The sequence below is a fragment of the Salvelinus namaycush genome, chromosome 20, assembly GCF_016432855.1.
Source record: "Salvelinus namaycush isolate Seneca chromosome 20, SaNama_1.0, whole genome shotgun sequence".
Classification (NCBI taxonomy): domain Eukaryota; kingdom Metazoa; phylum Chordata; class Actinopteri; order Salmoniformes; family Salmonidae; genus Salvelinus; species Salvelinus namaycush.
The window spans coordinates 3,111,598-3,139,101 of NC_052326.1; the positions used below are offsets into that span (position 1 = coordinate 3,111,598).

The following is a 27,504-nucleotide window of genomic DNA, read 5'->3' on the forward strand; positions in this document are numbered from 1 at the left end:
CTCAAACAAACCACTTACCATGTCGGCCCTATGACCACACAGCCTTCTCACTGAAGGTATACTATTTGAGGAGCATGTCACGAGTTGACTCATTCAGAAGTAGCCAAGATAAAAAATATTAAATGTTTTCACACCTGTTTTACATGCAGGTCCTATGGCAGTGTATTTAAGGCCAACTATAAAGAGACTGGGGAGATTGTGGCCATCAAGCAGGTCCCTGTGGAGTCTGACCTGCAGGAGATCATCAAAGAGATCTCCATCATGCAGCAGTGTAACAGGTGAGGCACCCTCCACTCTACCTCCTCTGCTTGCCTGACTTGCCTCTGTGTCGTCAGATCGAATAAACTGTTGCTGTGTTGGTAACATTATTTGTGAACAGAAGAAGAGTAGAACATATTGTTTATATGATTAGTGTAATATAGACAAGGTACCAGAAATAGGCAAAAAACTAATTAGGCTCTTTTGCATCCTCAGTCCCCATGTTGTGAGGTACTACGGAAGTTACTTTAAGAACAGTGACCTGTGGATCGTAATGGAGTACTGCGGAGCTGGCTCTGTCTCTGACATCATTCGCCTGCGCAACAAAACGGTAACATGCTACATCCTACATGTCCAATCTGACTGAATAGTAAGGGGCGATATATCTCTGTTTTTGCAAAAAATTATGTGTAGTCTTTTTTTGCTGATCTTTATTGATGGTGCCAATTATTTTAGACCTGACTATTTTAACAATGTCATCATTATTTATACAGATTTTATGTTAACATTACAAAAATGTATTAATTGTTTTGGATTAATTTCTGCTTGCTGTACATTTTAAAATGGTTATTTTGAGTGCTGAGCATATGCAATCAGTAGTGGAAATCGTTGCCCTAAAATAAGTAGAATTGTGTCTCTTGCCTCACGTGTCTGTTGTAGCTAACAGAGGATGAGATCGCCACCATAGTGCAGTCCACACTGAAGGGACTGGAGTACCTGCACTTTATGAGGAAGATCCACAGAGACATCAAAGCAGGGAATATCCTGCTAAACGCAGAGGGCCAGGCCAAGCTGGCTGACTTTGGAGTGGCGGGACAGCTGACCGTAAGGAATTCATCAGCTGATAGCTGGTGCAGATCATGGGCTGCGTTTACACAAGCAACCCAATTCCGATCTTTTTTTCCACTGTGGTGTTTTGACCAATCACATCTTTTTCAGAACTGATCTGATTGGTTAAAACACCAATTAGTGAAAAAAATATCAGAACTTGTCAGCATGTCTAAACGCAGCCATTGAGCCATAAGTTAATGAGATGAATGTTTGATCTAGGACAGGGGTGTCAAACTCAATTTCTGGAGGGCTGAGTGTCCGTGGGTTTTGCTCCTCCCTTGTACATGATTGATCAATTAAGTTAATTAATTAGTTAGGAACTCCCTTCACCTGGTTGTCTAGGTCTTAATTGGAGGTTAATTAAAAGGAAATATCAAAAACCAGCAGACCCAGGGCTCTCCAGGAATTATGTTTGATACCTCTGATCAAGAATGTTGATTTAACTCCTTGGTTTGATTGATCTGATCTATCAAATTACACCTGCAACATTGACTGTTTTTGTCTCCCAAGATTCACTATGTCAAATCTTGGGGAGAGGTTCAGAAACAAGACGCATTTGCTCAACCAATGGAAATAGTTTTACATTTATTCGTCATCTTGCTTGAACGTGCTGAAAGCTGGCGAGTCTTGTTTAGTAGTCTCATCAGTTGAAGCCTTTTTGATCTGGACTGGGCCCAACCAAAAGATGCTACTCTTCAACTAACTTTTTTATTTACCTTTAAAATAGGAGTTTTGTGCCATACTGTAGTCCCTTTTAACATCCTGCGTTTTAGTTAATATAGCTAAATTGTTTGTGGATAGAAGGAAAATCATGGTCAAGCAATCCAGGACTGACCAGGATGACATGAGGTATATATTTTGCATAATGTTCTCTATATATCATGTACAAATATAATTAGTAAATCATGTCTACTACTTGTCTGTTTTTCAGGATACCATGGCCAAGCGGAACACAGTGATTGGCACTCCATTCTGGATGGCCCCTGAAGTGATCCAGGAGATTGGTTATAACTGTGTGGCAGACATTTGGTCCCTGGGCATCACAGCCATAGAAATGGCAGAGGGAAAGCCTCCCTATGCAGACATCCACCCTATGAGGGTGAGCCTATTGTTAATGTGTACAGATCTGGTTTTGTTAGTGATTGAACTTGTCAAAGACTTCTCAGTCTCAGGCTTCAACCTCTCTCAAACCAATCTGAGTATAGTGGTGAAAACAGATGACTTGAAATGTGATTTTGTTCCCGTATGTGACTTTGTTTCTGTTCTGTCTGTTACATTGCTTTGTTTATAGGCCATATTTATGATTCCTACCAATCCTCCACCGACGTTCCGAAACCCAGACTTGTGGTCGGAGCTGTTCCAAGAATTTGTCTCCCAGTGTCTGGTGAAGAACCCAGAGAACAGAGCCACTGCCACACAGCTTCTACAGGTAGAAGACCCCATCTCACCGACACGGTCTGCATCTCAAAATGCCTCCCTTTTCCCTATATAGTGCACTACTTTTGACAGCCAAAAGTAGTGCACAATGTAGAGAATAGGGGGCGAAGCCACTGTCCCCTCTGGCACCCATACCAAAACTACCTTACTCAGCCTACTACGTCAGTTTCTTTCCCCTCTCTATCTCTCTCTTCCTCTTTTTCTCTCTTTCTGTCTGTTAATTTCCTATTTGTCCTTCCATAATTTCTCTCTGGATTACATTTTTCATGAGAAAACTAACCATTAATATTTTAGATGGGATAGCACATTATCTGAGGCCATTACTGAGTAAAACTGAAACTCGCGGTTGCATTGCTTTAAACTCTGGTTAAAAAGATTATAAATGCCTCTTTTCCATGGACATAAAAAAATGAAACAAATCACTCAATCCTGTCTTTTGAAAAATGTAATGGCTAGTTTGCTCCCTCAAACTTTTTCTTTTTTGCAAGAGCAACATTCTTGCCCCTGTTCTTGTAAACACGTCTTTGTTACGATAGATCACCTGGATGGTCTCGATTATTCTATTATTATTTTTATTTTTTTCTCTAGGCGATTTCAGGGTGAGATTAATTCAAAGACGTTTTGCTGCGCACTGCACTACCGACAATGCTAAACTTTTGGGGTAAACACTGGATGTTGGCTCAATTGTGTGTTTGTACATTGTGTGTTTGTCCTCCTGCAGCATCGGTTCATTAAGGCTGCTAAGCCCAGCAGCATCCTCAGAGCTCTGATCACAGATGCCATGGAAATTAAACTGAAGAAAGTGGAGGCTGAGCAGAGAGAACAGGACCAAGAGGACGAAGACAACTCGGTACACACACACAGACCCACACGCACGAACCTCACTAAAGCTTAGGCTGCATGGCCGTGACAGTCCGCCGGCCCATTTTATAAGCTATTTATGAGCCTCATTGATTTTTTTTTTTAATCAGCACGCATGCCTACGTCACAATGGACAGCAGAATATGAACAGCATTACTCAACCACTTTATTTTGTAAGCTGACTAATGGGGCTGGGGAAATGTAACCACTCTCAAACACTGTAGACCTATTCATAGACGGGGCTATGGATGCAGGACTGAAAATCAATGAGATCGACATACATCATATTTTTTAAACACATTTTGGAGCTTTACAATTGTTTACAAATTACAACAAAAAACATAAACAATGGAGTAACACAGCCTTAGATTCGGGATTAAGCTCATAAGGCATGTATAACTTATATTCAATAACAAATGCAATTGAATATCATTAGGCAGGTTTCCACTGACTCAGGTTTATTCAACAAATGAACGTCGCAAAAAAAAACATTGCAACGTGTCATGGAAACGGCAGCTATATACCGTTATAATGGAATGCGCACTTACGTTCTAAATAATTGTGGGACCCCTGATGACTTCCTCTCCGGAAACTTGTTGTTCTACTTATTACTAGCCTGCTACGCTTCCAACTGTTTGTTTATTTAGAACCCGAGTAAAAACTATCGGACAACTAGGTTTATTGTAACAAAACAAGTTTATTCACCCAATGGGTCAAACAGCTGAAGAGACAAAAACATGTTCACAAAAGCACTGGTATTTAAACCTTCCTCCTATGCTGAGTCTCCTTCTTACACATCTGAACAGCCAATACATCTCTGTTGCTAGACAGGACTTTAGTGATGTCTGTTCTTTCTCACTTCATCTGACCTGTTGACTTGTACCAGACTGTGGCCCTTCTCCTTTCCATAGGACACCTGATGTCTAACAATAACATGTTCTGACAGAATGTAAATGTTCTGCATTCCCCCCTCTTGCTTAGTGACTTGATTAAGGATATTTCAAGTTTATAAGTCAGTATCCATCACAACCAAACAAGTAAAATGATCAGACCAACTTTGGTAGTTGCTGTTCTGTTAAGTTGTGTTGTGATGTCAGGCAAAAATGCCTTATCAAAGATTCAAATGTTCAGATTTCCAAAAAACGAGGAACGGCGATGACCTTGGGTCACTGCAGTCTGAATGGAGGCTTGGGAGCCCAAAAATCATAGCATGTCTGCAGCACTCACTTCATTTCAGGTAAGCTCACTAGTACACAATTCATGTAAAATCTACCTAGCTTGTAAGACGAGCGTTATTAGCAACGTCTGAAATACGACAAATCTATTCAATACAGTTTGCTAGCTAACTTAGCTAGACAAGCTAACGTACTTTTTAGCATCCAACATTAGTTAGCTAGATTAACTAGCTTGTAGTAACTAAGCAGGGTTTTGCATATGAAGCACTTAACCTATTTTACCCCATTACCAAAGATGGTTTAGTATGAAAACTCTGTGCCATTACTATTTGTAATGTTTGTGTATATTGTTTGTTTAGATTTTTTTAAATCTTTGGCAACAGTGTATAGCAGCTATCTGTAGATTCAATGTACAGTGGGGAGAACAAGTATAACATGCAAATTAATTACTTAAAAATCATACAATGTGATTTTCTGGATTTTTGTTTTAGATTCCGTCTCTCACAGTTGAAGTGTACCTATGATAAAGAATTACAGACCTCTACATGCTTTGTAAGTAGGAAAACCTGCAAAATCGGCAGTGTATTAAATACTTGTTCTCCCCACTGTATATAGGAACTTGCACTATCAATGAGGAGTCAAGCAGATCCACAAAGTAAAGACAGTAAATTCATCTGCAATTTTAAATGACTACAACTTATTGGAGTTAGGCATATTCAAAGATTTTTTTCTTCTATTCTTTCATTATTCTGTTTTAGGTGAGCCATCGACAGACCACTGATGGTGCTCAAAAGAAAGGTACAAGAGGAAGAAAATAAGATGGCAATCAGAACGTGTTTTGAACAATGAAAATACCACCAGATTCTACGCCAGTCTTCCCTCTGTCAGTTTTTTTTTTACCCTTGTGACATACCTTACAACAGCATGGGCTCATGCTCCCATGCTGAGAGAGAGAGAGGGAGACTGTAAATATTAATCAGTCAGGACTTCAATTACTGTACAGAATGTTTTTAGAAGTTAGAGATACATTTGAAATAAATTGTTTGAATATTTGACTGAATCTTTACGTGCATTGAGACATGATTTTATGAGTACTGCTCTTAAGTGTGTGTTGGAGAAAACCATGCAGATCACTGAAATATAACATAGTACGCACATTCCTCTCTGACATCTACAGTAAGGAATCGCCTCGGCTTCTATTCATTGCAGTTCTATCTAACGCCTGTGAGCAATGTCCAGGTGTCCGTTGCATACCTGCAGCCTTCACTTCATAAAGTCATGTACCAACTTTGGCAGCATATGTTGGAAGTAAACTCTGCAAATAAAGAAATGTCCTCTCACCGTCAACTGTGTTTATTTAACGTGTAAATATTTGTATGAACATACCAAGATTCAACAACTGAGACATAAACTGAACGAGTTCCACAGACCTGTGACTAACAGAAATGGAATAATGTGTCCCTGAACAAAGGGGGGGTCAAAAGTAACAGTCGGTATCTGGTGTATTTCCTCATGGACTGCACCAGATTTGGCAGTTCTTGCTGTGAGATGTTACCCCACTCTTCCACCAAGGCACCTGCAAGTTCCCAGACATTTCTGGGGGGAATGGCCCTAGCCCTCACCCTCCGATCCAACAGGTCCCAGATGTGCACAATGGGATTGAGATCCGGGCTCTTCGCTGGCAATTGCAGAACACTGACATTCCTGTCTTGCAGGAAATCACACACAGAATGAGCAGTATGGCTGGTGGCATTGTCATGCTGGAGGGTCATGTCAGGATGAGACTGCAGGAAGGGTACCACATGAGGGAGGAGGATGTCTTCCCTGTAATGCACGGCGTTGAGATTGCCTGCAATGACAACAAGCTCAGTCCGATGATGCTGTGACACACCGCCCCAGACCATGACGGACCCTCCACCTCCAAATCGATCCCGCTCCAGAGTACAGACCTCAGTGTAACGCTCATTCCTTCGACAATCACCCCTGGTGAGACTAAACCGCGACTCGTCAGTGAAGAGCACTTTTTGCCAGTCCTGTCTGGTCCAGCGACGGTGGGTTTGTGCCCATAGGCGACGTTGTTGCCGGTGATGTCTGGTGAGGACCTGCCTTACAACAGGCCTACAAGCCTTCAGTTCAACCTCTGAGCCTATTGCAGACATTCTGAGCACTGATGGAGGGATTCTGTGTTCCTGGTGTAACTCGGGCAGTTGTTGTTGCCATCCTGAACCTGTCCCACAGGTGTGATGTTCAGATGTACCAATCCTGTGCAGGTATTACACATGGTCTGCCATTGCGAGGACGATCAGCTGTCCGTCCTGTCTCCCTGTAGTGCTGTCTTAGGCGTCTCACAGTATGGAGTAGTCCCGTGTAGCTCAGTTGGTAGAGCATGGCGCTTGCAACGCCAGGGTTGTGGGTTCGATTCCCACGGGGGGCCAGTACAAAAAAGTATGAATGTATGTACTTGTAAGTCGCTCTGGATAAGAGCGTCTGCTAAATGACTTAAATGTAAATGTATGGACATTGCAATTTATTGCCCTGGCCACATCTGCAGTCCTCATGCCTCCTTGCAGCATGCCTAAGGCACATGGGGGGGTTACTGGACAGTTTAGCATTGCTGTTTTGTCTAAAATGCCGTCAGGGCTTGCTGCCAGCCATGGATCTTCAATGCACACCACTTGCTCTTTGCGTTCATTGGCATATCCCATCACCTGTTGCATGTGCTGAAAAGCAAGTGACTCATTTTTTCTCCAATGCTTTGCTGCGATGTTCCCTTGGAACTACATTTTATTCAGTGACTGTGACTGACTAAATTTGTAACTTCATACACATAATAGTTTGGGCATGAACAGGAGTTTATTAAGATGATTCATTCTAGCTTTATTATCAGTTCAGATTGGAGTTGTTGATTTATTATTCATTCTTGACTGTCCACAATGTGATCCAAATTACAATGTGATTCAGTCCTGAGTTTAGCCAGTGCATGAAATATCGAGCTAGCATCACAGAGTATGCGACTTTATTTATTTTATTAGATGGTGAGTTTCACGTGAGCTCTACTAGGACGCCCATTAAAACTTAGCTAAGTAACGCTACTTAAAGGCGCTGCATGGTCGATCTATCGTCTGTATTGGCCGTACAATATTTACACTATTTACACTGCTGCTACTCACTGTTTATTATCTATGCATAGTCACTTTACCCCACCTACATGTACAAATTACCTCGACTAACCTGTACCCCCGCACATTGACTCGGTACTGGTACCCCCTGTATATTGCCTCGTTATTGTTACTTTTAATTTTATTTTTTACTTTCGTTTATTCAGTAAATATATTTATATAAATATGTTTATTTAGTAAATATATTTATTTAAATATATTTCCTTTGCAAACTTTCTAAATTTCAGCCAAAAATCACTGGACAAGTTAATGGAAACATAGCTAGTGTTTGAAATGACCGTCAAAGTTGTAGCTTGTGCTTCGTTGGCATACTGCTATTGCTCTGCCCTGATATTATACACTTGAAACATCGAACTGCTTCTTTACAAAAAAAGCTTACCAACTGGATGATATGTCACATGATTTTTCAAAATCACTGTGTCAAATGTATTTCCATGTAACTTTGTTTGAGTGACTGTGTGGTGCATTTGCACAGTCTTGACTGGAGATGTTTTGCTCAATCAGGACGAGGACGAGGTAGACCAGGGAACGATGGTGAGGGCGGGCACGAGCGACATGGGCACCATCCGGGAGGCCGGTTCGCTAGGGGGCACGGCAAGGACCATGATCGAGCAGAGCGACATGGGCACCATGGAGTCTCAGCTGGGCACCATGGTGATCAACTCAGACGATGATGAGGACGAGGAGGCCGGCACCATGAAACGTAAGAGACCGATGTCACAATGTCATAGTAGATTTATAATTCCCTGTTGGAGTTACATTGCAATGCACTGTGAATGTCATTTCTAGCCGTTACGTGATCACTGGAGACTTTTGGTGTCAAAAGATAATGAGTTGTCAAAGCATTACACAAAACGATGTCACACGATTCTATCACGGTGTGATGCATTCATCACCCCCAGCATCAAATTGGCTCATTCAAACCCTTTCATCTCACCTGCAACTTGTTGTAAATGACAGTGTTCCCAGTCAAGTTACCTGGTTAAATAAGTTTAAGTAAATGTGAAACTAAATTTACATAAATTAACAAATACAATTCAACAAAGTTAGTCTCTATAATTAAAAGTGCTGTACGCAAGTCCAGATGTAATCCGTCCAATTTTTTGTTGTTGCTAGAATGCTTCCATTTAAAACCACTGTCCTGCATACAGTGAGATTGTGGTTACTTCATTATGCTTGGAGACACACATTGAACCAGTGGACCATGTGACCCTAGAGTGGCTTTCCATGGTATATAGGACTGCCAGCTTTAGCTGATTTTTCTTCAAGGCCCACTAGATGGCATGGATATTTCACTGGGCTGAAGGGTAGAGTGTTTCCCTTGCCGCATAGTGCTGATGGCTCCTCAGACCAATACCAGAGGTGGGACGTTCCAGAGAATTAAGAGGTAGGGCTGGGTGATCTATCGAGTTCATTCAAATAAAAAAAAAGACTGCGCGGAATTCAAAATGCCCGTATCGCAGTATCTCTTTCTTTTCTTCTTTATGAGCATTTATGTCTACTTGTTCTAATGTTGCCTTTTTGTCTCGTCTCCCTCGCTCCTTTTGACTGCTGTGTGCAGCACTTTCCCACTCACACACGGAGCCTTCCCCGTCACTCACGGCGACAAAGATTAGAGATCGCTTCTTCCTCTCGGACAGTAAGCAGTACCAACTCGCTGTTTGTATTTTAAGTTTGGTCCAACAGAATCAGTCATGTGGACACCAAAACACAGTGAGACATTATTTTACTGTAACAGGTGAATTTAATCTTTCTAACGAAAGCGCCTAAAATTGACCTCAGAGCAGACCCTACTGAAACGGGAGTATCAATGAATGTTAATCCTGAACAAATCCGGTTTCGGTACATGGCATTGCCGTACCATGTACCGCTAGCAGCATTTTAGACAGCTAACACATAACAAGCTGTGGCTAGTCTGTTTTTTTAAATACATTTACAAATACTAATTTATAAGGAAGTGGCAACTCGTTCTCATTCTAAGAAATAAGGCTACATGCTCTTAAAACAGGTGGAGACAGACAGGAGGGTGTGTTCATAACAGTTTAACTGTTCTACCTCGCTAGCTAGCCTTTTTTTCTATAATGCATTCACCTGCTACAAGAAGTAATTATTAGTGGGTGTGCAGTTGTGCATGGTTCTTGTTATATTTGTAACAAAGGGGTCATTTTCTTAGACTTAAGTCAGATCAGTGATTATTGCAAAATGGCAGGATAAACTATTTTCATCAAATGTAATTTTTTGTGGTTGTTATGGTTGTGGAAGGCTTATTTAGCCTACGTATAATTTTGTAAGCACTGAATTAATAAATTTTTTGCGGACTGTTCATTAAATCAAATCAAGTTTTATTTGTCACATACACATGGTTAGCAGGTGTTAATGCGAGTGTAGCAAAATGCTTGTGACCTTTTAACTGTACAACAACTCTTATTTAGAGAGGAAAAAATTGAACAAAATTCGAGATATGACTTTTAGGCCATATTACCCAGCCTTTGTTTACGAGAAGGTTTGTCATCTGACATTTTGCCATTAGTTGTCATCTGGAGAATGCCAAGCGGGTGGAATTGGGGGTGAATGAATGGGAATGTAGAGTTCCCAAAGAAAACATCTCATGGGTTATAATATGATATGTGAAATATGTTTTTGTCCAAATGTCTGGTGATTGGACAATGGTGAGTTCTGAGTGATTTGTTATTTTTCAATCCTACTCCTGATGCCAATCAAAGACACGTAATGTATGTCACTCTTTGGATGTGTTTAACAGACTATCTTTAACCTTCCTGTCAGTTTTCCCCTTGGGTATAAAGACTGGTTGAAGTGTGTGGGGACTTAAATAATGAATGTTTGTCTTTCTCTCTACTGTGCCATTCCATTCTACCGCACACAGTAGTTATGCACAGACATGTAACATGATCATTTTAAGTAAATTATATTATGTTTCAGATTAATGGTGTAAGATATCAGTTTCCACTAGATGGGAGTGTAAAATATCAGGTTTTATTCAGAGACCAGATGAACACTAAAACATTCAACAGTTTTTATTTGTACTGGCATGATATAAATACAGAAACCCATAGAAAAAAGCTAGTTTCTTGACCAACAGGATGGTGTAAGACCCTGACCTGGCGTTTTCCTTTTCTTCTTTAAAAAAAGAGATCAGAGTTGTATTCTAACTACAGTATTTAATGTTTTATTGAAAGAGCAGTGGGAAGGTGGAGAGGGAGGTAGTCACAAGTAGAGGGGCACAGACAGGAAAGTGGCCGTGACGGGGCTCAGCTCCCGTCACCGGGTTTTTTTTTCTATGGGGCTCAGGCAGAAAAAGGTTTTGGGGAGGAAGGGACTATTTTCCTTTGGGTGTTGCCTGTTTGTTTGTCTATGTCTTCTAAATGTTTATGTATTATGGTGTATTACTCAGTAACTTTCTATAGTTTCTAGTTTTAATGTCACATGCATAAGTACAGTGACATGCATTTCTTGCAAACTCAAAACCCAACAATGCAATAATCAATAACAATGTAATACTAGAAAAAAAATCCACAAGGAATATGAAGAACACAATAAGTAAGCATACTATATATATGGTCAGTTCCAATACCATATTTACAATGTGCAGTGATACTGGAGTGACGGAGATAGATATGTATAGGGGTAAATAAAAGGTCAATAAAGAGAGGCCGTGTAGCTATTTTGTAAGCTATTAAGCAGTTGTATTGCTTGGTGATAGAAGATTTGTTAAAGAGCCTGTCTGTGCCAGACTTGATGCACTGGTACTGCTTGCTGTGCGGAATCAGAGGGAATAGTCTATGGCTTAGGTGGTTGGCGTCTTTAACAATTTTCAAGGCGTTCCAACCACACCGCCTGATATAGATGTCCTGGATGTCAGGGAGGTCGGCCCCAGGGATTTACTGGGCTGTCCGCACCACCCTCGGTTGCGCCATGAGATCGATGGCGGTGCTATTGCCATACCAGGCAGTGATGCAGCCAGTCAAGATGATCTCATTGGTACAGATGTAGAACTTTTTGAGGATTTGAGGGCCTATGCCAAACTTTTTCAACCTCCTGAGGGGGGAAGAGGTGCTGTCGCACCGCCTTCACGACTGTGTGCGTGTTTGGATCACTTTAAGTCTAGTGATTTGTACACTGAGGAACTTGAAGCTGTTGAACTGCTCGCCCCCCCCCCCGTTTTATGTAGTCCACGATCAGCTCCTTGGTCTTAATGACGTTGAGGGAGAGGTTGTTTGTCTGGCACTCCCTGTAGGCTGACTCATCGTCACCGGTGATCAGGCCTACCACCATCGTGTCGTCAGCATACTTGATGATGGTGTTGGAGTTGTGCGTGGCCACGCATTCGTGGGTGAACAGGAAGTACAGGAGGGAACTAAGCACACACCCCTGTGTTGAGGGTCAGTGTGGCGGAGGTGATGTTGTTGGCTCATCAGGATCCAATTCCAGAGGGAGCTGTTCAGACCCAGAGTCCTAAGCTTAGTGACGAGCTTGGAGGGGACAATGGTGTTGAACGCTGAGCTGTAGTCAATGAACAGCGTTCTCACATAGGTATTCTTCTTGTCTAGGTGGGTGAGAGAGCGCCATCTATGAATCTGTTGGGGTGGTATGCAAATTGTAGTGGGTCTGGGATGGGGGAGTTAATGTGTGCCATAACCAGCCTCTCAAAGCACTTCACGATTGCAGAAGTGAGTGCTACAGGGCGGTAGTCATTGTGGCATGAAGCCTTAGAGTTCTTGGACAGGAATGATGGTGGTCATCTTAAAACATGTGGCGATTACAGACTGGGACAAGGAGACGTTGAAAATTACCGTTCTGAGAGCGAGATCACCCAATCCTCTGGGTCGGTGATGGTCCTCACACCCGTCACAATATTCTCAAAGTGTGCATAAAATGGATTGAGTTCGTCTGGTAGTGTCATCGTTGGGCAGATCACGGTTGGGTCTTTCTTTGTAATCCGTAATGTACTGTAGCCCCTACCCCATGCGGCGGGCGGCGGAACCTGTCTAATATGATTCCACCTTATTTCTATATTGTCCTTTTGCTCGTTTGATGACTCTGCAGAGGTCATAGCGGGACTTCTTGTACTTATTCCTGTCCTCCGCCGTAGCCTCAGAATTGTCAGCGGTAGCTGTGTGTGTGGTAGCCCTGTCCTTTAGTTTCTCAATGGAGCGAGTCACGGGTGCTTCCTGTTTTGAGGTTCTGCTTGTAAACAGGAAGCAGGAGCACAGAGTACTATACATGCATTCATGGCCTATGCCTACATGCCCTGTAGAGCCCGACCGTTATATCGTTTCACCGATATTGGCCTTTTCAACAGCTATGTCGGTATCGGCCGATAACTCCACAGATAACGATATTCAATAAATAGGATGAAAAAACAGAATCTCATGCTTATCTGAACACTTGCGGCCATTCTCATGAAGCATGGAGGAAGAGGTGTGATGGTGTGTGGGTGCTATGCTGTTGACACTGTTAGTGATTTTATTTAGAATTCAAGGCACACTTAACCAGCATGGCTACCACAGCATTCTGCAGCGATACGCCATCCCATCTGGTTTGCGCTTAGTCCCACTATTATTTGTTTTTCAACAGGACAATGACCCAAAACACACCTCCAGCCTGTGTAAGGCTATTTGACCTAGGAGAGTGATGTAGTGCTGCATCAGATGACCAGGCCTCCACAATCACCAGACCTTAACACAATTGAGATGGTTTGGGATGAGTTGGACCGCAGAGTGCAGGAAAAGCAGTCAACAAGTGCTCAGCATATGTGGGAACTCCTTCAAGACTGTTGGAAAAGCATTACTCATGGAGCTGGTTAAGAGATTGCCAAGAGTGTGCAAAGCTGTCATCAAGTCAAAGGGTGGCTACTTTGAAGAATTTCAAATATAAAATAGATGTAGATTTAGTTTAACACTTTTTTTTAGTTACTACATGATTTCATAGCTGTGATGTCTTAACTATTATTCTACAATGTAGAAAATAGTAAAAATAAAGAAAAACCCTTGAAATAGTAGGTGTGTACAAAATTTGGACTGGTACTGAATGTTGGTAAGTTTTGCCCCCCCCCCCCCAAAAGAATTGGTAACGTACCCCAAAAAACAGATCAGGACCTAATGCCCTGTACAGATGGCCTTTGGAGTACCAGCCTGGTATCTCTGGTTTCAGCTAAGCGATCAATCCACTAATCCTGGGCCTGCTCACATTCTCCTTCTCTTCCCTAATGGAAAAGAATCCAGTTAGTATAGATTCCTCCTCAGAGCTGTTAAGGCGACATTAACAAATGAATGTGTAAGAATGACCTTTATCCACCAAAATGGAAGTCCCTCTCCAATCTGGATCTCTTAACCCCAGTTAAGTCTTTGGTCTTGGAGTCAGCTGCCCAGAATAAGTTAGGCCTATTGATTTTCCGTAATGGGGCTGTAGGAATGATAAGGCTATTCCTTTTACACCATCATGGTCCTGCGATGGACGCACAAGCTAGAAATTAAGCCGCAAACAAAATTCAAAATCACTCGTCAAATATGAGTAATTGTTTGAGTAACTACTTTCTCCCTCTCATTAATTACATTTAAACATTTTGGTCAGTTAAATAAATTACTTTCGAATTGCTTCATCTCAGAACTTAACTTTCCAATACTTAAAAAAAAAAAGTTCTTCAGTGACATACATTTTTATATATTGGCTATGATTACTGATGAATACATGAATCCAAAATGACACTTCCAGTATGTTTCTTCTCAAGTAGTGATATGTGTGTGCATGTAGCATATAATTTCTGTGCATGGAGAACAATAAGCAAAGGTGGCTTAGATGCTGGAATCTGAACAGTCTGTCATTTTCACCACTGCTCTCCCTCTCTCCCCCACGATGCTCAGCAGAATGCTGTGTGGCCAGGAATCAAATCCCGGGGATGAGTTCTCCCTGTTTTATCTTAAGATGGGTTAAAGAATTTATATTATCCCCAGTGAAGATGTCCCACTGCTGGACTTTAGTGGTGCCTGGTATCAACACTACCGGTCAAAAGTTTTAGAACACCTACTCATTCAAGTGTTTTTCTTTATTTTTTTACTATTTCCTACATTGTAGAATTAATAGTGAAGACATCAAAACTATGAAATAACACATATGGAATTTGTAGTAACCAAAAAAGTGTTAAACAAATAAAAATATATTTTATATTTGAGATTCTTCAAATAGCCACCCTTTGCCTTTTATTTATTTATGTATTTTACCTTTATTTAACTAGGCAAGTCAGTGAAGAACAAATTCTTATTTTCAATGACGGCCTAGGAACAATGGGTTTAACTGCCTTGTTCAGGGGCAGAACGTCAGATTTTTACCTTGTCAGCTCGGGAATTCGATCTTGCAACCTTTCGATTACTAGTCCAACGCTCAAACCACTAGCCTACCTGCTGCCTTGATGACAGCTTTGCACACTCTTGGCATTCTCTCAACCATCTTCACCTGGAATGCTTTTCCGACAGTCTTGAAGGAGTTCCCACATATGCTGATCACTTGTTGGCTGCTTTTCTTTCACTCGGCTTGCGATGAGTCGGACTGCAATCTCAATTTGGTTGGGAGATTGTGGAGGCCAGGTCATCTGATGCAGCACTACATCACTCTCCTTCTTGGTAAAATAGCCCTTACACAGCCTGGAGGTGTGTTGGGTCATTGTCCTGTTGAAAAACAAATGATCGCTGCAGAATGCTGTGGTAGCCATGCTGGTTAAGTGTGCCTTGAATTCTAAATAAATCACTGACAGTGTCACCAGCAAAGCACTCCCACACCATAACACCTCCTCCTCCATGCTTTACGGTGGGAAATACACATGCGGGGAACATTCGTTCACCCACACCGCGTCTCACAAAGACATGCCGGTTAGAACCAAAAATCACCAATTTGGACTCTAGACCAAAGGACAAATATCCACTGGTCTAATGTCCATTGCTTATGTTTCTTGGCCCAAGCAAGTCTCTTCTTATTGGTGTTCTTTTAGTAGTGGTTTCTTTGCTGCAATTTGACCATGAAGGCCTGATTTCACACAGTCTCCTCTGAACAGTTGATGTTGAGATGTGTCTGTTACTTAAACTCTGAAGCATTTATTTGGGCTGCAATTTCTGAGACTGGTAACTCTAATGAACTTATCCTCTGCAGCAGAGGTAACTCGGGGTCTTCCATTCCTGTGGCAGTCCTCATGAGAGCCAGTTTCAATATAGCTCTTGATGTTTTTTGCTACTGCATTTTAGAAGTTCTTGAAATGTTTCATTTTGACTGACTTTCATGTCTTCAGGTAATGATGGACTGTCATTTCTCTTTGCTTATTTGAGCTGTTCTTGCCATAATATGGACTTGGTCTTTTACCAAATAGGCCTATGTTCTGTATACCACCCCTACCTTGTCACAACACAACTGATTGGCTTAAATGCATTGAGAAGGAAAGAAATTCCACAAATTGACTTTTAACAAGGCACACCTGTTAATTGAAATGCATTCCAGGTGACTACCTCATGAAGCTGGTTGAGAGAATGCCAAGAATATGCAAAGCTGTCATCAAGGCAAAGGGTGGCTATTTGAAGAATCTCAAATATAAAATATATTTAGATTTGTTTAACACTTTTTTGGTTACTGCATGATTCCAAATGTTTTATTTCATAGTTTTGTTGTCTTCACTATTATTTTACAATGTAGAAAATAGTTTTAAAAAAATAAAGAAATATCCTTGAATGAGTAGGTGTTCTAAAACTTTTAACCGGTAGTGAACTTCTGAGTTAAGTCAACTCTGGGGTGGTCTCAACTTGGTTGGCCTAGAGTGCTTTGTGGAATCATCTGACTTTGATTTTGATTTTGGGTCAAAATTACGCATATTGTCTTGAAATGGTTCACAGTCCGGTGTGTCCTTAATGTTATTTCAGTAAAATTAAAATGTGTTTAAGTGTCAGTTGGGGAAGGCACATCTTTCATGTTACTGTAAGGAAAGGGAGCACCAGAGTAAGCTGCATCAGGGTGGTATTCATGATTAGGGCATGAGCATTTTTTTATTGCTCTAGGCCAGGTAGCCTAGTTCCCCTCCATTTTTTTTAACCAAATGTTATTCTGTTTTGTGCCTACTGAACACGAGTATGTAAAGCTTTTACTGAGGTTTGAGAGGGATCCTGCATGGAGAGTATAGCAAAGATGTTGGGGTGGATGTAATGTAGCATACAGTACAACCCTGTCAAACGAGCCACAGGGGCACAGTTTGGTCAGAAAATATTCCATACTCTACCAATGGTAGTCTATTCAAACTGGATGTAGTGTGCTGGGTTATGTTCAGTAGGCAAGAAAAGGCAGAAAACGCAGCGAGAAGAAAACAGTCCCTTCCTGTTTTGGCCATCTTCAACCTGTCCAATAAGAAATGCTTTGTTTTAGCTTTTTGTTGCAAAACGTTTCGCTACGGTGGGGAGCTTGTCTCTTCTTCCTGTACAAATGGACCAAATCTGCTATTATAAGAGACCAGGGAGACGGTAAGGAAATGGCTGAATTAATGATACGCCAGTGGAAGCGGGGTACAGGCATCATATGGCCATATAGATAAAGACCATTTCTTAACACTAGGCATAGCATTTAATTAAAGGTATTTTTCTTCTGTAAGCTGGTTCGTGTGATTGCAGTCCTGGGGGTTTTGATGATCACTATAATGATTCCTATAGGAGTGAGTAACACCATTTTACTCAATACTTTCCTCTCTTCAAAATGTCTCTTTGATCACCAATATCTTCCCTTTCATCAATACAGGTCCATGGGGATTCAAACCATTTGAATGCAAATATGATGTTTGGTTTATGAAAACAGCCCTTTACATCTATAGAATTCTCCCTTATGAAACTGTATGAACTATGAACGTGAACCGTCTTCTTGAAAGTTGGAGTCACTGACACCCTTGTTGTTTCGGTGCATGTCTAGGGAGAGATGAGACCATGCAGCCCGCCAAGCCGTCCTTCCTGGAGTACTTTGAGCAGAAAGAGAAGGAGGCCAACTGTCACGACGACAGTAGAGAAGACCCAGGACACAACGCTGACAACCGCAAACTGCCTGCGGAGGGGGACCTAGAGGTGGTAAGTTAAGTGACATGATGCCGATGCCTCTAGTAAGCCATTCTTCTACTTCCTATAGAACTGTCATTGTTTTAACCTACGCGGCTCAGTACCTCAAAATTAACTACAACGTGATGGAGTCATGCAAGTTATGGCATGCTTAACGGTCAACTAAGTATTATTGACATTTCTTCCAATTAACTAAATCCCCTGATGAGCTAGAATTAGATTTCACCCCAATGAATTAGAATAAACCCTATGGGCTGGTTTCTCAGACACAGATTAAGCCTATTCCTGGACTGAAAAACATGCTCAACTGAGAATTTCCTTAAATGCTTTTTATTCCAGTACTAGGCTTAATCATTCTTGGAAAGGTACAATGTACAATGTTTAGCATCAACAGTTGGATTAAGCCTACACCAAGGATGTAGTGCAGGGTAAGTCTTATTTTTTACAACTCCATCCCTTGCCTACACATTCTGTTTAGTTTAAGTGCGCTGGCCACACAGATGAAGGGTATGGAACATCTCAGCAGTGAAAAGATGAGACCTGTTGTGGCATCCTTGAGCCAGCAGTTTTGCTCTCTTGCCGTGTCACGCTGGACGTATTTGTTGTTCTCGTTTTGTTATGTTTAAACAGACTGACAGGCGACCGTCTAGTGACTCCAGAAGTCACTTACACTGGCAGCACGAGCAGCGGCAATATCTTCAATTGGACAATACAAACATCACGTTTGTTTCAAAACCCAACAGAATTGGGTCAGTAGCTGCAAATTAGACTTGGAGATGAGGATGCGATATGCAGCATTTTGGTTTGATGAGTCCAGCTTGGTTGTTCTTTGAAGTGTCATGATGACTGGGGTCTTTACTATAGGCTAGATGAAGCTAGCCTAATTTGTGCTGGATCTTAATATAGACCTGTCATACAAACTATTTTTGCCTGTATTGCCTTGATTTTGTTTGCGTGGCTTCAATACGTTAATATCTGACGGTTAACACAGCTGTAAGACATCACATTGGACTTTGGTGTTTTCCACATTGCATGAGGGAGACAGAATATCTAGACTACTTTTAAGGGACCATGTGGTTCAAGAGAGGGCTTTTGCAATAAAAATTCAGGCAAGGTAACATGTGTAAGCCTATATCAACCTTCTCTTCCCGAGACCACCAGCCTTTTAAAATGTTTGTTGCAGCCCTGATATACTTCATTCAACTAGTCCACCAAAGAAATCAAGCCATTAACTAGTTGAATCTGATGTGGAAGATCAGGGCTACAACAAATATCTGACGGCTGGTGGTCCTCAAGGAGATGGTTGGGAAACACTGGCCATGATGTCGCTACAGACTTAGTCTGTGGGCAGTCTGCTTCATGAAATTATGGTTGTTAACTCACTAGGAAGCAGAACAGGTGCAGAGAGTGGCCATGCTGTTAGCTTAAGTTGCACTAATGGATGAATGTGTGCTAGAACAGCTGGGGGATAACATTTAGCTGCATTATGCATGAGAGCGAGATTACGAATGACAACGTTTTTGTCTCCAAACCCCCCTACTCTGAACACACCAAGTAAAGGAAGGTATGGGCCGTGGCTAATAATCCATGACAATGATTTTCACACTCCACCCCATTCTCAACTGGACACTATTTTGGGGGTGGCCTATTTTGCTTGGCCTTGGAATATCTATGCTGGGTAGTTGCTGAGGCTGGGCGATATGGACAAAAATCCCTATTACGATAAATTGAATTTTTATGCGATAACGATAAATCCGCATTTAAATGACAATTAATACTTTTTGGGGGAGGTGCTAGAGCTGGGCCATAAGGACAAAAAGTAATACCGTGGGGCCTCCCGAGTGGCGCAAGGGTTAAGGCACTGCATCTCAGTGCTTGAGGCGTCACTACAGACCCCGGTTTGATACCAGGCTGTGTAGCAGCTGGCCGTGACCAGGAGACCCATGAGGCGGCGCACAATTGGCCTAGCATCGTCCGGGTTAGGGGAGGGTTTGGCTGGCCGGGATGTCCTTGTCCCATTGCGCTCTAGCGACTCCTGTGGTGTACCGGGTTCATGCACGCTGAAACGGTCGCCAGTTGTACGGTGTTTCCTCAGACACATTGGTGCGGCTGGCTTCCGGGTTAAACGAGCAGTGTGTAAAGAAACAGTGCGGCTTGGCAGGGTTATGTTTCGGAGGATGCATGGCTCTCGACCTTCGACTCTCCCGAGTCCGTACGGGAGTTGCAGCGATAGGACAAGACTGTAACTACCAATTGGATATCACAAAATTGGGGAGAAAAGGGCAAAAAAATATATAAGAATATTGTGACAAATGTAGCTATTTTGCTCGATAACAGTAAATACAACACCTTTTTTTTTTTTTTTTTTTTTTTTTTTTATATAAATGGACGGTTACTTTATATTAGCAGCAGGGCTCTAGATAATATTTTTCAAGTAACAATAAGATAACTTAGATGGTAGCTTATGGTTAAAAAAGTAAGCTATTTCCTCTAATATATCCAGGGAATGTATTATTGATATTTTGATGTGCAACCTGTCAAAATATGATCCAGAATTGTCAGATTTATTGTTGGCTCTTCAGATAATTGGCTGTCTTTGTGCATATTGGCCTAAAGGCTATATTATTCACCACCTGAGGAAGTGGGAACTCAAAATTCGAAATATTATATTATTGCTATAAAGCCATTAGGGATGTGCATCTTTCCCTATCAAGACGATTCAATACGTATTTAGGTTCGATCGGGGGGCCAGCAGCAGCCTGCAGCAGCAATGTAGCCTATGTTGTTTGTCCCCCCATTTTGGTTCTGAAGTCACCATACCCTAGAGCTGGTCAATACAGCCTGAAAATCATATCACAATTTATTTATTTTCAAACTTATGGACGATTCACAAAATATATCTTTATACATAAAAAAAAAAAAATGTTGTATAGTTAAAGGTAAAATACAATGCATTTCAAATGGTCAGCAATAATCTAAAGAATTCAGGGTTTGTGAAATTATACCTAGGCTAAATATAAGGCTTCCACAACCATAAAACCCACTAATAATTGTAATATTTTATTCAAAATAGTTTAACCTGCTTTTTCGCAATAATCACATCTGGCTTTCAAGTCTGTCTATAAAAATGCCCTTTTTGTTACAAATTTAACCAGAACTATGCTTGATGCACATTCACTAATAATGACTAACTTCTTGTAGCAGGCATTATAGAAAATGAACACAGGTCTTATAAGCAATCTCAAGCACAAGGCACATGCTAGTGAGTAGCCAGCTAATCTTTATATTTAAAGTTTAGCCAACTTGGATCTATTTGCTAGCTAACAAGGCAGAACAGTTGAATTGTTATGAACACACCCTGTTTGAACAGCATGCTAGCCTGTCCACTTTGTTCAGCTGTTGAAATCAAGTGGCCTATCTTATTTCTCAGAATGAGAATGAGTTGCCAATTCCTTATATACTTGTGTTTTATGCTTATTTTCCATTTATAAAGACACAGACTAGACAGCTAATAACAGTCTTTGGCTAAAATGCTGCAACATTTGAGTAGTTGAGACATAAAAAGGGTATTGTTACAAAGGTTCTCCTCTTATACAGTAAAATAATGTCTCTGTGTTTGTCCATGTGACCAATTCTGTTGGACCAAACCTCAAATGCAAATAGCGAGTTCAAACTGTTTGTCAGAGGAAGAAGTTAACGCTCATCTTTGTTGTTGTGAGTGCCAGGTGATTGGTGTGTGTGTAAACAGAGAGGAAGAGGCAAAGCGAGAAGTGTCAATCTCACCAAAATCTGTCCAGAATATGCCCAATGTGTGTGCTAAATTTTACATTAACATTTTTGTCATTTAGTAGACTCTCTTATCCAGTGCGACTTACAGTTAGTGCATTCATCTTAAGATAGCTAGGTGGGACAACCATATTTCACAGGCATAGTAAGTAGTAAGTAGTAAACAAGATTCTCTGGTCTGATGAAACCAAGATTGAGATCTTTGGCCTGAATGCCAAGCATCACATCTGGAGGAAACCTGTCACCATCCCTACGGTGAAGCATGGTGGTGGCAGCGTCATGCAGTGGGGATGTTTTTCAGCGGCAAGGACTGGGAGACTAGTCAGGATCGAGGGGAAAATGAACAGAGCAAAGTACAGAGAGATCCTTGATGAAAACCGTCTCCAGAGCACTCGAGACCTCAGACAAGACAACGCAGGAGTAGCTTCGGGACAAGTTTCTGAATGTCCTTGAGTGGCCCAGCCAGATCGCAGACTTAAACCTGATCGAACATATCTGGAGAGACCTGAAAAACACTGCAGTTATTCTGCAATTACTGCATCCAAAATACCAGTTGACTGCCGTTACTGCACTTTTTTTGTAAGGGTGCACAGTGGGGTGAGTGAGTGTGAGTGGCTCGCTCACACTGATGCCGACAGTGAAACAGGGACAGGCAGATACTTTCATAGCAGGAATCAACATAAGCCATAGACTGTTCTAAAACCATTACTTGGTCAACAGAAATAATCTACTTTCTGTTATGAAAATCACAGAAAATAACCAACGTGTTACCGATGTCGGCAAAATGATTTGGATAGAGGAAGGCAATGTCGGTGTCAGTAATTTTCGAGTTTATCATCCCAGCTCTAGTAGTTGCTAGTAAGAGCAAATTCTACCATGTAGGTATTGCAGAAAGAGTGCAACTAATTCAGGATTATCTAATGCAGACAGCTAACCTGTAGATTTGAAGTCAGAATACGCTGCTTCCAAAGTGGCTGATTCGGACTCTACTCATGCCGCATACTTAAGTCAGATACAAGTTCAGTGATGAAGAGACTCCTTTTTCACTATATTCAGTTGAAGTCGGAAGTTTACACATACCTAGGTTGAAGTCATTAAAACTTGTTTTTTAACCACTCCACAAATTTCTTGTCCTAACCGACTTGCCAAAACTATAGTTTGTTAACATCTACTTTGTGCATGACACCAGTAAATTTTCCAACTATTGTTTAGAGACAGATTATTTAACTTATAATTCACTGTATCACAATTCCAGTGTGTGAGAATTGTACATGCACTAAGGTGACTGTGCCTTTAAAAGGCTTGGGAAATTCCAGAAAATGATGTCATGGCTTTAGAAGCTTCTGATAGGCTAATTGACATAATTTGAGTCAATTGAAGGTGTACCTGTGGATGTATTTCAAGGCCTACTTTCAAACTCAGTGCCTCTTTGCTTGACATTGTGGGAAGCTTGTGGAAGGCTACCCAAAACGTTTAGCCTACACAATGGGATGAATAGAGGCTGTTCTCTTTGCTACAGTTGAAGGATGTTTACATACACCTTAGCCAAAAACATTTAAACTCAGTTTTTCACAACTCCTGACATGTAATCCTAGTGAAAATTCCCTGTCTTTGGCTAAGGTGTCAGGAGTTGTGAAAAACTGAGTTTAAATGTTTTTGGCTAAGGTGTATGTAAACATCCTTCAACTGTAGCAAAGAGAACAGCCTCTATTCATCCCATTGTGTAGGCTAGTTCCAATCAACCCCCACTCTCCATGCCTTTCACCTGACTTCCCGAACTCACTAGAAGATCTGTTAGGATCACCACTTTATTTTAAGAATGTGAAATGTCAGAATAATAGTAGAGAGAATTATTTATTTCAGCTTTTATATCTTTCATCACATTCCCAGTAGGTCAGAAGTTTACATACACTCAAATAGTATTTGGTAGCATTGCCTTTAAATGATTTAACTTGGGTCAAACGTTTTGGTTAGCCTTCCACAAGCTTCCCACAATAGGTTGGGTGAATTCTGGCGCATTCCTCCTGACAGAGCTGGTGTAACTGAGTCAGGTTTGTAGGCCTCCTTGCTCGCACACACTTTTTCAGTTCTGCCCAGATATTTTCAATAGGATTGAGGTCAGGGCTTTGTGATGGCCATTCCAATACCTTGACTTCGTTGTCCTTAAGCCATTTTGCCAGGAGACAGGGAATTTTCACTAGGATTACATGTCAGGAGTTGTGAAAAACTGAGTTTAAATGTTTTTGGCTAAGGTGTATGTAAACATCCTTCAACTGTAGCAAAGAGAACAGCCTCTATTCATCCCATTGTGTAGGCTAGTTCCAATCAACCCCCACTCTCCATGCCTTTCACCTGACTTCCCGAACTCACTAGAAGATCTGTTTTGATGTCAGAGCAAACTCTCAAAGGACGTTGTAGGTGTCTCCATCCAAAAATGAGCCTTACCAGTTACAAACAAATATTCTTTGGTTTATTGTCCCATGTTTCTTTGCCCATTCTTTGTTGGGTGTATCTCATATTGAACACATCCATGCCTATATGGAAGAGCCAAAGGTGTGTCCTTATCTCCGTTAATAACCTGTCTATTTGATCTCTCTTACCCACTGTGCTCTACGGTGAGTCTGTCACCTGCTCTTCTGGCCCAGTAGGTTATCAGTGGCTTCTCAAGACTCTGTGCCTAGGGGCCACATAACATTTGTAATAACAGCAGACGCTGTTGTCCAGAGCAATTTAGAGGATCAGTTAGGGTTAAATTCTTTCCTCAAGGGCACATCGACAGATATTTCATCTAATCAGCTCGGGGATTCAAACCAGCAACCTTTTGGTTACTGATCCAACGCTCTTAACTGCTAATCTACCTGCTAACCAGGCATGATATCCTAATCTGGCATATAGCCTAACCAGTACAAAGGCCAATAGCACACCAATAGCGTTTGCTGGCCGAGAATACTTAGCACCTCTGAATAGAGTGCCGGCCGTAATTTGCGAACTGATTGCGCACCGATTTTATATGTAGAATCGTTTGAAAATGTCGGCAGCAGAACAATAGATCCACATTCGGTGCAATGTGCGAAAGCGTTAATGCTCATGTGTCTTATCAATCATTATCGAGAGCCTGTATTTTGGGATTTTGTAAGGATCTTAACATTTATTGGTAAAGAGTTCTTAGGATGAACTTCAACTTTATGCAATCTGAAAGCACTAAGTACTTCTGAGGACACCATGGTTTAATGTGCAATGTTTAGACCAGGTTTTTTGTAATTATATTGCTGGTGTAGGCATGGTTTGAAGGTGGGATTCTTACATGTCTTTCAGCTCAAGTTCAAGCTTAGAATAGTTGAAGACTTTGTGTGAACATTGTATTCTTTTTAGATGCGAACATGGAGCGTGGAGGAGCTGAGGTCACGGCTGGCCTCCCTGGACCCCCAGATGGAGCAGGAGATCAAGGAGATCCGCCAGCGCTACCTGGCCAAGCGCCAGCCCATCCTGGACGCCATCGAGGCCAAGAAGCGACGCCAGCAGAACTTCTGAGGCACTTTGGCATGCCATACTCAAACGTCTTAAGTGGACTTTTGGTCATTCACACTGGACAATGACACGGACAGATTACTTCTGTTCATTGCTTTGGACTCCTTCATTGCGTTTCTTGTCTTTTTCTTTATAGGAAAACCACTTAATGCTGCCATGCATGGATGTTTTTTTTTGTCTTAAGTTATTTTTTTTAGGGTACTTGAGACCTCAAGTATTCTTTTTTTCACTCATGTGGTACAATTGTATTATCTTTCACTGTTGGTACTCTTGAAACAACTGTGTTGAATTGGTAATTGGAAATTACTTTTATACTATACACTGTATCATTTTGTGTTTTACCACTTTTGTGTAATTTGGTACTTATTCCTTAATTTGTATTTAGGTTCTCCATACTATTAAATGTTCAGCACAGTACAATATCCTGCCAAAGGGAAGTTCAATTTACTTCATGGGTATATGACCCAGGAGAACCTGAATTTAAATTCAATAGATAGTACCACAGCCTTAGTTGAATGCATGTGCCTCAATAAACAACAACATTCCAACTTCAGATACGTGCATAGCTGATGTTAATGGTTGATTTCAAGAAAACGTCAAGTTTCATGCACATATTTGGAATTTGTTTCTGAATTATGTCATTTTAGAGATATTACAATGAGAGGTTTGGTTAAAAGATGTTTGAAAAATGTAAGTGAAACCTTGTTTTTTTTGTTGAACCATGATGCACTTCATTGTTTTTCACTGTACAGTTACTTCTCTATTTTTGTTCATAACTCATTGTCAACATTCCATAGAGCAGCTTGTACTTATTTTTTTAACATTCAAACTTTTGGTATACGTAAGGGGCAATCATTTTGTATATATAGTTTAGGCAGTTATATCCTTACGAGGAAGATACATTTTGCATTTGTTGTGCTACAGAAATTTGCATCCGTGTGCAAACTAGCCTCTCAGGTCAGATATTCTCAGGTTCGTATACAAGGACATTAATTAAGAAATTAATCGAAATAACCCAGTTTGATGACCAATAAGCACAATTTAGTTACCTGAAAATATTACTTGTTACAAGCCAAAATGGAATGTATTTAATTGCCTTATACTGCCTACTTATTTGTTTTTCTGCTTTATAATTGTAATAATGATCTGTCAATTTACTCAATTTTCTTTAAAGAATTACAAGTATTTAATTACTGTAGGTTAACTCCTCAAACCTTTGACATATCACTCAATCTAAACCTCTGTTGATCTGATATTTATTTGAGATTTCACATTGTTACTTACAACCATTGTTTCTGAGTAAGGCGGTCTATGTTTTTATCTGTTATATTGAAAGGCATTCATTGAAGTAGATATCACTGGAAAGCATTTCAGCCCTGTAATATGAATGAAGAACTGGTGTGTACTCAAAGTCTCCACTTGTCCTTTAAATTTAGTATTCATTCCAAGAAAATGGTTTTCAAATGTTGATGCCTTAAATTATGCAATGAATGTCATGCATGTGTTAAATATCAGTGTTTGATTTGTGTATTTGTTGCGTGCCTATTAAAACCAGTTTAAGGAATGTGTTTATTTGTACCATGTGTTTTCTCTCCCCATTTGAAGTACCTGATGTTGGAACCAGTGTTTTGGAACCAATGAGTATTTTGGCTTTGCAATGACATTTCAGGCAAGGTAACATGTGTATGCCTAGATCAGTGTTTCCCAACCCTCTCCTCGGAAACCACCAGCCTTTTAACATATTTGTTGCAACCCTGATAAAGCACACCTCATTCACCTAGTACACAAAAGAAAATCAAGCCATTAACTAGTTGAATCTGATGTGCTAGCCCAGGGCTACAACAAATATCTGACGGCTGGTGGACCTCAAGGAGATGGTTGGGAAACACTGGCCTAAATGTCACTACAGACTTAGTCTGTGGGCAGAATGCTTTATGGAAATACTTTCTGCCTTATGAAATTATGGTTGTAGAACAGGTGGCCATGCTGCTACCTTAAATTGCAACTCAGGATGAATGTGTGCTAGAACAGCTGGGGGATAGCATTTATCTGCATTATGCACGAGAGAGATTATGAATTACCACGTTTTTGTCTCCAAACGCTCCTCTACTCTGAACACACCAAGTAAAGGAAGGTAAGGGCTGTGGCCAATTACCAATGTCAGGGGTTTTCACACTGCTCCCCATTCCCCACAGGACACTATTTTGGGGTACTTGCTTGGCTGTAGATTATTTATGCTGGGTAGTTGCTGAGGTTGGGAGATATGGACAAAAGTCTTTATCGCTGTGAAATGACATTTTGGGCGTTAATGATGAATCTGCAACTCAGTATTAGGAAGGTGTTCCTAATGTTTGGTATACT

At 41.0% G+C, this 27,504-nt stretch overlaps 1 protein-coding gene across 1 annotated transcript in view; it reads left to right on the top strand.

Annotated features, from left to right (window-relative positions):
• Window positions 1–26,711, top strand: part of LOC120064966 (serine/threonine-protein kinase 4-like) — a 55,210-nt gene extending 28,499 nt beyond the window's left edge. The window contains exons 3-11 of the mRNA XM_039015577.1: window positions 150–278; window positions 475–589; window positions 919–1,083; window positions 2,021–2,188; window positions 2,381–2,518; window positions 3,248–3,376; window positions 8,246–8,444; window positions 17,690–17,841; window positions 24,988–26,711. Coding sequence (XP_038871505.1) covers window positions 150–278; window positions 475–589; window positions 919–1,083; window positions 2,021–2,188; window positions 2,381–2,518; window positions 3,248–3,376; window positions 8,246–8,444; window positions 17,690–17,841; window positions 24,988–25,146 — 1,354 coding nt within the window. The 3' untranslated portion in view covers window positions 25,147–26,711. The remainder of the gene's footprint in view (window positions 1–149; window positions 279–474; window positions 590–918; window positions 1,084–2,020; window positions 2,189–2,380; window positions 2,519–3,247; window positions 3,377–8,245; window positions 8,445–17,689; window positions 17,842–24,987) is intronic.
• The last annotated feature ends 793 nt before the right edge of the window (window positions 26,712–27,504 follow it).